Source organism: Scardinius erythrophthalmus, assembly GCF_964197995.2.
Source record: "Scardinius erythrophthalmus genome assembly, chromosome: 13".
NCBI classification, from domain to species: Eukaryota; Metazoa; Chordata; class Actinopteri; order Cypriniformes; family Leuciscidae; genus Scardinius; species Scardinius erythrophthalmus.
In genome coordinates this window covers 22,278,040-22,293,165 of record NC_138233.1, presented here as the reverse complement: position 1 = coordinate 22,293,165, position 15,126 = coordinate 22,278,040, and the positions used below count along the sequence as shown (strand labels likewise).

The 15,126-nt window shown below is 37.0% G+C and overlaps 1 protein-coding gene across 1 annotated transcript; it reads right to left on the bottom strand.

Annotated features, from left to right (window-relative positions):
• Positions 1–87: 87 nt before the first annotated feature.
• Positions 88–3,264, bottom strand: insb (preproinsulin b; the record flags this gene model as incomplete). The annotated part of the gene is given in 6 exon segments (XM_081382104.1): positions 88–221; positions 946–1,152; positions 1,253–1,289; positions 1,293–1,342; positions 1,345–1,402; positions 3,190–3,264. Coding segments are annotated over 6 exon segments (561 nt in total).
• Positions 3,265–15,126: the final 11,862 nt, after the last annotated feature.

Sequence of the window (15,126 nt, the reverse complement as noted above, 5' to 3'; positions counted from 1 at the left end):
TACAATGACAAGCGATCAAGCATGTTGCTCTTGCATATAATGATCATTTATTTACATCTTAAGTCTTGAAATAGCATTTTTGCTTGTTCAGCTGCAGTAGTCTTTGAGGTGGTAGATGGTGCAGGGCCTGTGGCAGCACCGTTCCACAATTCCTCTCTTCCTCTTCATCACCTTCTCTTTTAATGGAGCGACCTCATAATCTGCCAAATTTGAGAGCAAGACTGGGAGAAGAAGTGGATGCTATTAATTCAACAAATTTTTACACAAAAGCATAATAGGTCTTCTTTGAGTGTTACTGTACTGAGCATGAAAAAGGTCTGAAAAGCTGCACAACATTCTCAGTACTGTTTCTGACTCCCTTGATTGTAGTCTGAGTTTTCTCATGGGAACGTACACGTCACAATATTCATAATTCCTTGAATTGGCAAAAAGGGGGCAAGAGCTAGTGTGTAGAAACTCGAGGTTATGGTAAGGAGGCCATATTTGAAACGCCTCTCGGGCATGGAAGTAATGCTCCTATCTTTTTGAATGGGGAAACATAAAAAATTTCCAAAACTGTTCGCCAAGCTTACGATTAAATTCGTATATGAAATCTGACAACAACTGTCTCTTAAATTGTGTTTCTTAACACTCGAATCATAACAGATGTCTATGGTGCACACCGCCAAGCGAAATGGGGTCTTGAGCAGCCAACGCGCGCGACCGCCCTGTGACGCGACGACTTTCCCATTCAAACCAATACGAGTAACGCATCTTGTGTAATTATAATGTTTTTGTTCATTGTGACCGGAACTAAACAGAGCGTTATTGACAATGTAAAACGTGTAAAAAATATATATTCTAGTAGACCCCAAAAGCTGAATCATAATTGGTCAAAAACAATAATGGGTCCTCTTTAAAATTAGTTTCATACTCTAGTCTATGTACATTACAGAGAATCCTCACCCAGCAAGTTATCCAGATCCCTCCTGCCTCTGTTAGAGTAAAAGAATCCTTTAGGCCCACACACAAGGTAAAGCGCATCCACTAGGTTGGAGCCACACAGATGCTGTGATGGAGTAGAGAGTGATCCAGGCAGGGAGGCCAACAGCAGGATTAATGTTGCGGCCTGTAGCAACACCATGATGGGCAGAAGCTGTGGACATGTACTGCCTGGAATTAATGTGTATTATAGCCTATATGAATGAAGAGCACTTAAAAGAGAAAAGAAAACCTACGTTCTAAGACTTCAAAATACGTTTTGGTTTCCCACTTACCTTTCCTGAGTGAGAACAGTCAATCAAGAGTGGTCAGGACTGGGATGGAAATGTGCTGCTTAAATAGCTTCCCATTGCCAGGCCCTCGCTCTTGATGGCATCAGCGGAAAAACAAAAGTTCCCATGTAATGACATGACTCCTTATGCTAAGAAGTATTACACATCAGATAACTGTAATGGGCTTTATTACGATCAGATTAAAATGTATGGAGTGTAGGTACAGGTCAGGACAGTATTTCAGTTAGGTGTGCTATCTTTTCTTAGTTTCCAACAGGATGCTGGTCCTTGTGGACAAATGAGAGCAGGAAGTAGTTTTCAGAAGTGTTGTGAGTGTCAGTGATAAAAGTGGGAATTTTAAAAGCATGTGGAGTCAGATTCCAGAGGTGTCTGAAGCAGCAAAAGGCCCAATGAAAAGAAAAAAGAAAAAAAAGTGTGAAGCTGCAGTTGAAGAGCATCAGCATCTTCACCTTTTAAGTTTCTTCAAATGTTAACACCAAGGGACCCACAGATGACCGGTCTAATGGGACCCCCTGAGGTAATTCAATGCCGTCTTTCACTTCTCCCTTCAACTGCGTGTTATGAGGCCATTAGCATGGGGCGGTGAATAGAGCTTTAATCAGACCTTTAATGAATTACCATATTAACAGCAGGAAAGCAGGTCACCTTGAAAAGGAGCATTTTAGAAATCACTTCGTATTTCCGCAGATTAATGTAAATTGTTCTTATTATATTATAATTATATTATACTTTTTATATTATGGTGAATAACACAAAATAAATATTCTAAAACCCCAAATGAAAGGCACCTACTGATCTAAATAAACATTGTTATTATTATCTACAAATGCAATATTTAATAACGGTATTATAAAATTAATAAACATAAAATAACAATAATATATCATATATAAGTAAGTATAATATTAAATAATAGAAATATATTATTATATAATTGTTTTATATATGTACAATATTATAAAATATATGCTGCAAATGACTTCAAAAATGAAAGACAACTGTCTAATAATTTATTATTAAATAATAATGTTATAAACTAGTAAAATAATATCATAAAATTTATAGATATAATATATAAATTCATATAATGTGTAGTAATAATAAATAAATAATTTATGTAATGGCCAATGCTGCATATGATGCTGCAAATGACTGTTCCAAATAAACATTTATTAATAATGAATATATTATTATTCAAATTTCATAATATTATTAAAATCGAATCATTTTTATGTTATTACTGATAACTCTCTCTATTTTTTTTTTTTTTTCATTTAACAAGCTTCATCAGTCCATTTTAATATAGCATAGAAAGCATTGAGCATTGACACAGAGTCTGTCAGCCTGAAGCCATGACAGGCTCCCCTGACGTCTGCGCTCCTGGACCCTGTCCAAGCAGTGACAGTCCGTAATTCAGCACTAACCTCTGCCGTGACCTACCCCTCGCCCTGCCATTCCACTCCCACTCTAAAACATGCCAGACTGGCGTTTGCACTTTCACTGTCCTTTTTTGCAGATTTATGGTGGAATGCTAAATTCAAAGAGGTGAGAGATCTACCGTGAAGCTGAAATCCGCACCAAAATAGCCTATCAAATTGAGTGTTTTTTTTTTTTGTTTGTTTTTTTCAGGCCACACACACATACCGTCCTGCTGATATCGGGAGTTGATGAATGTTGCCACAGAATGATGGAGCTGAGTGAGAAGATGAGTTGACAGTTGAGAAAATGGCTAAATGTCTCAGATATGACAAATCCCCAAAGAATAAAACAACAAGCCCGGGGTACGTCTCTCTCTATCTCTTTGTAAAGAAAGAGGCATTTCTGAATGCTAGGTAATTGCCCTTTTAGTCCTCAGCTGCAAGGGAGAAAAATGGAATATGAACTGTTGGAATTGAGTTTTGTCTCATTTTCTTACTGCTGTGTCATCTTCAATGTGATCGATGCCGGTGTTAGTGGGCATATTTTCTTCCCTGGAGATTGCTTTCAACATTCCTCCAATAAGCTATTCAACTATGATTCTTTTCTGCCATTAAGGAATATTTTCAGGAGCATTCTCTGCCAAACATACCCAGCAATGAGCTTTATTCTGAGCATGATAACCTATTTGCAGTCTTTTCACCACTGGCCCTCTACGAACCCTTATCAGGAGATATGTTTTGCAGTGCGGGTCAGAATTGAAAAGTTTTGTCAGGCCTCTGCAGAATGAAGATGTGCTGGACTCAGTCTGCACGGTGAGATATGAGTGTATCGATCAACCTGTGCTGGAAAGATGGGGTAATTTTCTGGGCTCAGCGTTGAGGAGCGGGGCAGACAGCAGGATTTTGGTATTATCGCAGTGCAAATGGAGAGTAGAACGAGAGGGGGGTGTTGCGTTTGGCAATGCAGGGAAGCAGACTGTAAAATGACAGCAGAGGTTAATCGTCTCCTCTGCATCCACCACACGGGTTAATCGATACACGTGGGTCGGCCTCCGGGGGTCTGCCGTACGGTACCCGTGCTCTCAGAGATTAAACCAGCTCAGAACTGCACATTAACAGTTTAACAGGCCAGCAAGTTCATAAACACATGCCTAAAAACAGTGTACACTGGGCTGTCAAGAACTAATTACATAACATTTATTTATTGACATTCAATTAAATTCAACTGTATTTGTATAGCGCTTTTCACAATACACATCGTTTCAAAGCAGCTTTACAGAAATGGCATGAGTCCACATTACAATCTGTGATCTGTGTAACTGTCTCAGTTATGCATTTCAGAAATGTACATATACAAATCACACAGTTAGCTAAAAATGTATTCATTTAAACAATGTAATCATTTAAGGCAGAAACAATGAGCTCATTGAAGTAATACATGTTTGTTAACAAATGTTCATGACATATAGAAAATTATAGCATTGGTGCATGTTGATTCAGAGTTTGTGTCATTTTAGTCCTCGCAAGGGTTGGTGCCTTCTCTTCACAGTGAACTTAATAGCCTAAACTTTAAACATATGTATGTTACATTCAGCCTTTTTGTGGTTTTGTAAGTCTATTGTAATTTATGTTTGCACTACTTGTTAATTTTTGCACATTGTATGTTGTCTTTATCTATAGTTCCCAAGTAAGAATGTGATTGTACTTTACACTGTACCCAGCACATATGCCAAAAAAAAAAAAAAAACTTTGACTAAAAAAATAAAATACAATTATATTATATTATATTATATTATATTATATTATATTATATTATATTATATTATATTATATTATATTATATATACACTCACCTAAAGGATTATTAGGAACACCTGTTCAATTTCTCATTAATGCAATTATCTAATCAACCAATCACATGGCAGTTGCTTCAATGCATTTAGGGGTGTGGTCCTGTTCAAGACAATCTCCTGAACTCCAAACTGAATGTCAGAATGGGAAAGAAAGGTGATTTAAGCAATTTTTTGCAGTCCTGTGGGTGAAAATGCCTTGTTGATGCTAGAGGTCAGAGGAGAATGGGCCAACTGATTCAAGCTGATAGAAGAGCAACTTTGACTGAAATAACCACTCGTTACAACCGAGGTATGCAGCAAAGCATTTGAGAAGCCACAACACGCACAACCTTGAGGCGGATGAGCTACAACAGCAGAAGACCCCACCGGGTACCACTCATCTCCACTACAAATAGGAAAAAGAGGCTACAATTTGCATGAGCTCACCAAAATTGGACAGTTGAAGACTGGAAAAATGTTGCCTGGTCTGATGAGTCTCGATTTCTGTTGAGACATTCAGATGGTAGAGTCAGAATTTGGCGTAAACAGAATGAGAACATGGATCCATCATGCCTTGTTACCACTGTGCAGGCTGGTGGTGGTGGTGTAATGGTGTGGGGGATGTTTTCTTGGCACACTTTAGGCCCCTTAGTGCCAATTGGGTATTGTTTAAATGCCACGGCCTACCTGAGCATTGTTTCTGACCATGTCCATCCCTTTATGACCACCATGTACCCATCCTCTGATGGCTACTTCCAGCAGGATAATGCACCATGTCACAAAGCTCGAATCACTTCAAATTGGTTTCTTGAACATGACAATGAGTTCACTGTAAAATGGCCCCCACAGTCACCAGATCTCAACCCAATAGAGCATCTTTGGGATGTAGTGGAACGGGAGCTTCGTGCCCTGGATGTGCATCCCACAAATCTCCATCAACTGTAAGATGCTATCCTATCAATATGGGCCAACATTTCTAAAGAATGCTTTCAGCACCTTGTTGAATCAATGCCACGTAGAATTAAGGCAGTTCTGAAGGCGAAAGGGGGTCAAACACAGTATTAGTATGGTGTTCCTAATAATCCTTTAGGTGAGGGTATATATATATATATATATATATATATATATATATATATATATATATATATATATATATATATATATATATATATATATATATATATATATACACATACACACACATTTTATTATTTTTGTTAGAGATTCATCATTAATTTTGGCAGACACCGGACTGGTCTTTTTTTCCTACAAGCAGTTTGACAGTTTAAAGATAATTAATTTGTTTATCATTATTGTTATTAAATTTAACATGCCTCGCAGAACATTAAACACTAATAAAATGTTTTTTTATTGTAATCAACTATTAATATTGGCAGAAGACATTCTGATTCTTTTACCTACATGCAGATTGAATTAATTTGAATGATCAGAATTTAACACTAGAAAAGAGTTCATTTTGGCATAAATCTTGCTGTCACAGCTTGATTCACACTAGTGTAGAGGATCTAATCTTAAGGGCGGGCAACTCTGGCCCTCGAGATCAAGGGTGCGTCTCAATCAGCTCCCAATCTCAGTAGTCAGGGCACTCGCCATTTTAAGGGATGTCTCGATCGCAAAATCCTACCAATGCACTGAAAAGTTTGTTCCCTAAAAAGTCCCACAATGCACTGTGATATCCAGGCAGCATCGATGCTTTATGAAGCGCAAAACAAATCTTGCAAGCCAACTCACAACACATAATGACATGCGATAGATGTTTTAAAGAAAAATCATAATTTAATTATTTAATCATATCATTAATAGATTTACGACCATCATAATGTGCTTTTAAATAACAAACAAAAAATGTCAGAAAGATATCTGTGCTGCTGTTGTTCATGAATACCAGAAGGGATGTTGTACATCAAGGATATGTTGTCGCCTGAAATAGAGCCATCAGTGTCCCAATGTGAAGTGAGTCAGGGTCCTTAAAAGTGCCTGAATTTATGTACACAGTTGAGCTCAAACCCTAATCAAATACACCTGATCAAGCTAGGTCTTCAGAATCAGAAAGCTACAGGCAGGTGAGTTTTGTCAGGGTTGGATCTAAACTCTGCAGGAAGTGGATCTGGAGGGCCAGAGGCCTGAACATGTCATTGAACATGTTTTTGCTGTTCTTGTTGCATTTACACGTTTTTTTACCAGCAGATGTCCTCAGCGCATCTAAACAGTAATCTAGCTAGTCTAGTAATCGATCTAATCTAACAGTGAATTTAGCTGACGAAGTCAATAGTGGAATAAAAAATTTCAACACCTTTTTCTCTGAAACTTCAAAGGAAGCAATACAATGTTGTCGCTATAGCGCTGGATACATGTAATTTTGTTACACTATTTGCTATAATGATCTCATCGTTAAAGGGTAACTCTCGCCAAATGCAACCTATGCTCTTTTTGTTAATCTACTCGAGCCAAACTTTCGTTTAAAAGCATAATTAGATTGGAAATGCCACTTTAAAGTTTGACCATATTGTGGTTTTCGGTCAAATTGCCTTTTGAATGGGATTGCTAGGCATGACTATAGCATCAAAAATCGCTATTTTTAAAACACTAAGAAGGTTCGACACAACATGAAACTTTGCTCGAAGTATCACCAGGGGCTCTATGAACTTGAGCATTGAGAACATTGTTTGTGTACACAGAGTTTACTAAAATGAAAGATCTCCCGACTCCCGCTGGCCCGCTTTGGCCCAAGGTATTCGACGGGCCAGAAATCCTGGCCGTTGGCCCCGAGTAAGCCCCGATTAAGCCCCGGAAGTGACAGTGGAAACGCGACTGGCCCTGGCACGCACTAGCACGGCCCGGCCCTGGCCCGACAGTGGAAACGCGGCTATTGTAACATAGCCACCACTCAGGTAACTTTTTTAGATGAACAAGATAGACACATGATTGACCTTACCTGCTTCTTTGCATCAAAATGAGAAATAATACTAAACTTCTATAGCTTCAGCTTGGTCACGGGCCTGCCACATGTTGTAGGCTATTTTTGGCGAAAAAGTTAAGGAGTGGGGAAGAGGTGAACAGCCAGTGACATCACTATATGACGAATACTGTCCCAATAAATATTATTTAGATCGCGCAGACATTTTATTGCTCTGTCATTTTAATATTTGCTTAGGCTAATATTTGCTTTGATACATTTACATTTTAATTTATCTGCAATCAAGTCTGTCGTCAAGATAATCTCGGAGATGTTACAACTAAACTATCAACCATTTAAAAATTAAATAAAAAGCTTTTAACATTAATTAAAAACTTTTATAAGATCTTCAATATATTGTGCTGATCTGGCTATTTCTCCACATGCTTTTTTTGTCAAGTTTTGTCTCCTGAAATCACTGAGATTTGAATGAAAATGTATTCAACACCATTACACCTGTCAGAATGTGCGATTCAAATGAAAAGTTTGCTTTCGTGCGCGTGGAGATTCTCACAACTCGTCTCTGGACTATGGAAGCTTGTTTCCGCCACTGAATAAAACATTTTAAAAGATAATTGCGACTTTTTATCTCACAATTGCGAGTTTACATCTCGCAATTCTGACTTTATTTCTCAGAATTGCGAGATATAAAGTCAGAATTGCGTGAAATAAAGTCAGAATTGCGTGATATAAAGTCAGAATTCTGAGATATAAAGTCAGAATTGCGAGATATAAAGTCACAATTGCGTCTTATAAAGTCAGAATTCTGACTTTTTTTCTCGCAATTGCGACTTTATATCACGCAATTCTGACTTTATATCTCAGAATTCTGACTTTATATCACGCAATTCTGACTTTATAACACATAATTGCGAGTTTATATCTCGCAATTCTGACATCTTTTCTCGGAATTGTGAAAAAAAAAAGACGGACTTTTTTTTTTTTTTACAGAATAGTTTATATCTCAGAATTCTGACTTTTTTTTTAATTGCGACTTTATATCATGCAATTCTGACTTTATATCTCCCAATTGCGTGATATAAAGTCAGAATTCTGAGATATAAAGTCAGAATTCTGAGATATAAAGTCAGAATTGCGTGATATAAAGTCGCAATTGCGAGAAAAAAAGTCAGAATTCTGACTTTATAACACGCAATTGCGACTTTATATCATGCAATTCTGACTTTATATCTCCCAATTGCGTGATATAAAGTCAGAATTCTGAGATATAAAGTCAGAATTGCGTGATATAAAGTAGCAATTGCGAGAAAAAAAGTCAGAATTCTGACTTTATAAGACGCAATTGCGACTTTATATCTCGCAATTCTGACTTTATATCTCAGAATTCTGACTTTATAACACGCAATTGTGACTTTAAAACACGCAATTGCGACTTTATATCTCGCAATTCTGACTTTATATCTCAGAATTCTGACTATAACACGCAATTCTGACTTTATTTCACGCAATTCTGACTTTATATCTCGCAATTCTGAGAAAGAAAGTCAGAATTGCGAGATGTAAACTCGCAATTGTGAGATAAAAAGTCGCAATTATCTTTTTTTATTATTATTTTGTGGCGGAAACAAGCTTCCATACTGGACCAAGCGCAACATTCTGATCTGAAAAATGAAGCCTACCCGGAAGTGCGAAAAACTGCAATACATCGAAAATCCGCTAGGGGAAGGTCCCAAAAGGGAGCAAATATCCATAGCCCCCATGTTAAAATGTCCGTTTTCACAGCATAAATTCATGTCTTTACAGGTTGGTCCCATGGACTTTTATTGTATTTTCCGAGTTCCTGACAACGGCGAGGGTAGTGAATTTTTATCTAACTAGTTAGTTTAGATCGTATTTAGATATAAAATGTATGACAATAAGGGCGTGGTTAAATTTGATTGACAGCTTAATTGACAGCTGACAAGGCAGCGCCATGGAGAATGACAACATAAGAAGCGCCATTTTTTAATACAGTTGATATATAATACTACTGTTTCTGTATCATGAAATGTAGTTTTAAGAGTTTTTCAGTCGAGAATGTAGTTGTTTAAAGCTCAAATCTGTGGTTTATTTAAAGATTTATGAAAATGTTATCCAGTTGATCCAGCGATGACCGGGCGTTCGGCGTTCATGTACCCCACCTGGAGCAGTCTTTCGTCGGCTTGACGTTCTGAGGTTTGCCGCCAATGCCGCTGACTCTGGCGTCTCTGTAGTGGTTAAACATGAGATATAATTCATCTTGTGTATATCTAATGGGCGATTTTTGGTCTCGTGAATCTATATATTTTTTTCCCTGGGCAATCGTTTTGGCTGAGGGGAAGTTTCATAACTTGATAAGCTATTTAACTTTACCGATGTATGGTTAGACTCGCGCTGACTTTGTATGTTTGATTGAATTGTTTGCTTTATTTGTATAGGGACGTCCCGCGTGACGTCACGCCATTTGGAGCAGCCATTTTGACGGTATAGAAAATGCTAAACCGCCGGTGATAATACGAGGTCGTCGGGAAAATATTCACCTATTCTTCTATCATGCCTGCGGTGATGATTGAAAAATCCTTCCCTGCTGGCGTCCAAATCAAAGAGTTGCTGACCCATCCGGACTCGTGATACCGATAGCCTGCTAAGTTTTTGTATGCTTTTAATGAAGCTCCGGTGTAGCATGATGAGAAGTGAATAAGGTAACGTTAGCTGTAAATGTCACCGAACTCCATGTCAGGAAGTTTTTCTACACATTTAATGCCTGTAAAAAGAACTTGTGGTGCTTCATAAGGATCTATGATTCCTAATTCCTTTATCTTACTCTTGTATGTCTTTTTGTGATGACATGACGTGAAGAGTTGCAGCCCAGCTGCGCTAGATAGTGGTCAGTGTTCGTCGAAACCAGTGACGGCGACGCTGCTGAAGTGTGTGAGAACAAATGAATAACATCAGTGCGAACCACGAACATTTATTTATTTGGATTAAATATTTAAATATTAAATTTTAATCGTTCTGTGTCATTTTTCAATGTCAATTATTTTCACTATTTACATGTTTATGGCCAAAATGCTATAATATTCTAAGTTGACTGTCGTTCTCCTCTACCCTGAGTAGCCTACATTAAATAGCCTACGTTAGCCTATTTAACATCGTTACAGGCACCTCGCGAGCATTCATTCATTCAACTATTTTAAAAGACTGGAATAAACACCAGCACACAAGCAATCTTTTTTTATAGTCAATTTAATAAAAAAATGTAAGCCCAACCGGTATAAAATGTCAGAAAGAGAAAAAAAAAACTGTTAATGGGAAGACGAGCATAGGACTGCTGCAGCTTAGTCGATAAATATATTTAGCCTATTTTTTATTCAGATTGCACAGTTGGAAAGAAAATATATTTATAGGAACATTTCAGCAGGCTCAAGATAATTAATAAAGTGACCACTATTCATTATTTTAATCAATTCGCAGCAATAAAACATGTGATAATCCGCATTCTCATGTATGTAGTGCGCTGAAGTATTCCGTCAAAATGGCTGACACGCGGCTAGGGGTCACGTGACTGGGAGATCCCTATAGCTTCTTATACCTTTTACTTATACTTTTATAATGGCTAATATTGATAAAACTGAAATTTAACAAAAAGAGACTGTTGAGTTTTTGTCATTTTAAATTTTAATACAACGAAGATGATGTAATGTTGTTTACTGCAAAATCTGTTGTTTAGTACAAATGCACATATTGCCTGGACCATAAAATGTTTAATATTTTTATATTATATTTAAAATGAAAAGAGGCAGGGTTGTGTTATATTTTGTTTTGTTTTTCATAAATAGGCAAACGTTATGTGCAGTTGAATATAATCAATATGCGTTGCCTGAACCACATTTGTGTGGCTATAGTGTTTAAGATTTCTTTAAATGAAAACGAAAAGAGTTAGTATGGTGTTTTATAACATATTGCGTTGCCATATACTGTAAAAAATAGTTCGTTGCCTGAAATATACACAGAGATAACCGGAGTAGCAGGCGAGCTGAGTGACGCGCGCTGCGTTAGAAGGTGGGCGGGGTTAGGATTTCCCAAGATTTTCCAAGATGGCGCCGCCCATACCCCCCATAAACGGCTTCAAATCGTTCTTCAGAAAGTCTAAGGGTGACGTCACAGACGCTTTGTCCATATTTTTTACAGTCTATGCTCTGGACCGATCTGCCTTAGGCCTATACACTGAGCCTGCATGCAGGGGCAGAAATGCATTTTACCTACATGAAGACATCAGACTTAAACTTAAACAATTGTGAATTATAAATCATATTTTCTAAGTGCTTTTCGTGACCCAATCGATCGAAGTACACTATAACAACGCCAATTAATAAAATGTTGGAAGAGCAAAAATATTTAAGTTGAACCAAAATTCATGCTTGGGATTAGTTAAGAAGACATATTATATTAGGTCTGCAAATATATATATATATATATATATATATATATATATATATATATATATATATATATATATATATATATATATATATAAATAAATTAAATGAAGGGATATTTTCAAATCTAATCAACTTTAGGATGGCTAATGTTGACTGGACTAATAAACACAAATCTAGCCAACATTTGCTAAAAGTATTAAGGCCAGCTATGCTATAAAATATTTTAATGCGTAAAACAGAACATATTTGATGTTTTGTTATTAAAATGGATCCTACAACACTTTAATATATAAAACCTTTATTTTTTAAATCTTTAATTTAAGCCGTCTATTTTTGGTGATAAATACAAAATAAAAGCGCATCATGGATCTGGATTATGGCTCGTTTGACTTCGCGGAAGGATACAGCTCATTTGACTTCGCGGAAAGATACATCTTATTTGACTTCGCGGGTTTTACAAGATAGCGGCTCGGCTGCGGTCCGGGAGACATTTTGTCAAGGTCATCCTTAAGTTCAGGTAAGTGGCACTGAATAAATGATCAATTTTAGACCTAATAACGACAGAAATGTACAACATATTCGATGTGTTTGTGTTGTTACGTCCTGAGACGTATTTGTGATTGGTATTTAAATGTTTAAAAAGTTATGTCCGAGAGAAAGTGTAGCTAACCTTACGTCAAGTTCACTCGGCACGGAATATGTACAATTTTAGAATATGTTCAATTTTATCGACAGAAACTTATGTACAAAGTAAACATATTTGTTGTTTTTGTGTGGATATTTATAGGCATTAGTGCCGTGGTAGGCTACATTTAAAACCGTAATAAGGCCTGTGTCCGAGGGGACGGCCGACATGTAGGCCTAACTTGTTTAACTTTAGCTAAGGGAACGTGGTATATTACGTTAGCTCGTTTAATTCATAAAACATGTCAAATGTTCTACTATAATGTGGGTTTAATAGGTTTAATTTCGTTATGTTGTATGACATTTTTGTTGTGTTTCCGTAACGTAAAGAGTTGATGTGAAGAGAACGCGGTCTTTCTCTCATCATTAGTCCATGTAAAGGCAGGCCTACTTTTATAGATGCAAGGAACTGAAATTAATTACTCATTTAATTTAATTAATTTAGTAAGTTAAACACATTAATATGCTATTTTAGGGTAACGTGAGAAGATTGTGAAAACGTTTGCAATTGTCCCGTGAAGAGACCGATATAAACCTGAATTTATCTAACGTTCCAGCTACGATAAAATGGCGCTCAATTTGAAACAGCGTTTTGACCTCTTGAGGAAGGCATTTCACAAGGCCGTTATCAGTAGGTGTCTCAATAAGCTTCCTAGGTCGTTAATGAGCTGATACTATTATTTTGTGTAGCCTACTCAAATTCGTGCACTGGTGGTAAGTGTTTTATATTAGTGATCACATAATATTGGATTAGAGTTCTTCAATATTTTAAACACTTTGTATTGTGTAGCCTAAGTATATTTCAATTATAAATACGTTACAATATGGAGTAAGGAAATAGGCCTAACTAATATAGTTATGTTAAATTATTTAATGAGCGTCATTTTATTTTTTGTGATCAATTGTACTTTTATTTCTCCATCAGGGTGTGGCCAAGTGATGCTCTGGGCTGAGTTTCCCGATAACGTTGTCTCTTAGCGCGCTACGAAGACTCTTAAGGTATAACTTCACTGAAGGTATAGGCTACCATTTCTAGGCGTGTTCCCCACCTTAGGAAGCCGCTTAAGATATACCTTCTTACATGCGACGTTAACCGGCGCTGTCCGTGGCGATGGTGCTGAATTAGTTGATATCGATGGCTCGAGAATAAATTATTCTCTCGTGCAGGGGCTGTTTATGTGAGAAAGCCGTGTTCTTTATAAAATAAGCACTTCATAAATAGTTGAAATTGCATTTATTAGGACTCATGGGATATTATAAAAAATAACCCAAACTATAATAGCCTATAATAGCCTTGCCCCTACATATTTTAAAATTGTATCATATATTGCTGCCATAATAACCATTTCAATTATTTATGTGCTTTCTTCTCTTTCCCATTTTTGTTCGCTGAGGTGGAGCTGTGATGAAATATTGTTCTTGTAAATACTTTCCAGCATTTCAGTAATAAAAGTGTACGTCATGTACGGTGCTCGGCAGTGATCAAAAAGGATTTAAAGAGTGGATTTTGAATCTCTTCTTGTAAACTCGGAGATGTGGATTCAGACGGCAATTAAATTAACGTACAACCTGTTTGTCAAAATACAGTAGGTACTAATTTGGCCAGGGATTTTTACGCGGGTTGGGTGAGAAAAAACACTGATATTATGGATTCGGACGGCACTAAAATAACCGACTTACTGTACGAGCCCATATTAGAAACAATATTAGCGTCCGAATAGGACTTAACTGACAGTAGCCTATGCTTTCACTGGCTTTAATTTAAAAGCGCTCTTTAATTAAAATAAATGTATTACATTTTATTATAGCCTATATAATAATATAATCAAAATTCTATTAACAATCAGTGTAATGACAATTTTATTCTTTGCATGAAAACACTTGAATTAACCTAACTGAACACTGTCTGGGTGTATTAAAACTTCAGAATTATATTCATATAGACCTGCAACAGTGATAAGGTAAAGCTAAGAGTGGTCCAGACCAACCTTCCGAAAGTATGACTTACAGAAGGCATACTTAACTAGAACGTTTCGGGAAACACGTATTAACGATAAGGTACAGCTTAAGGTGTAACTTAAAGGTGCATTATGCAACTTTTCATGTTAAAAATACCCGTTTTTCTAACCCATACATGCTTAAACAATTGCCTGATGGGCTGATTGAGCCCTTCTCTGATCACTGCGATTGCCTCTATAATCCTGTACAGTAAAATAAATAAGAGGGATTCGGGCCGAATTTGAGACTGGGTGTGACGTCATGCGCGTTCAGTTGCAGTGTTGCAGTTTCATTTGTTGCCAGAGGGGGGCATAGTTCTGCAAAAACTCAGAGACTTGCGCAATGCACCTTTAAGAACGACGTAGCGTTAAGAAGGTTTCGGGAAACCCAGCCCTGTTGTCATTGCAAGTTTTATCTACTGAAACTCTGGCACGTGACCAGAACACTCCACTGTATTTACATACATTGTGTGTGTACGTTTAAAACTAAAGCAACACTTTGAAGAGAGAAATTGAGTGAACG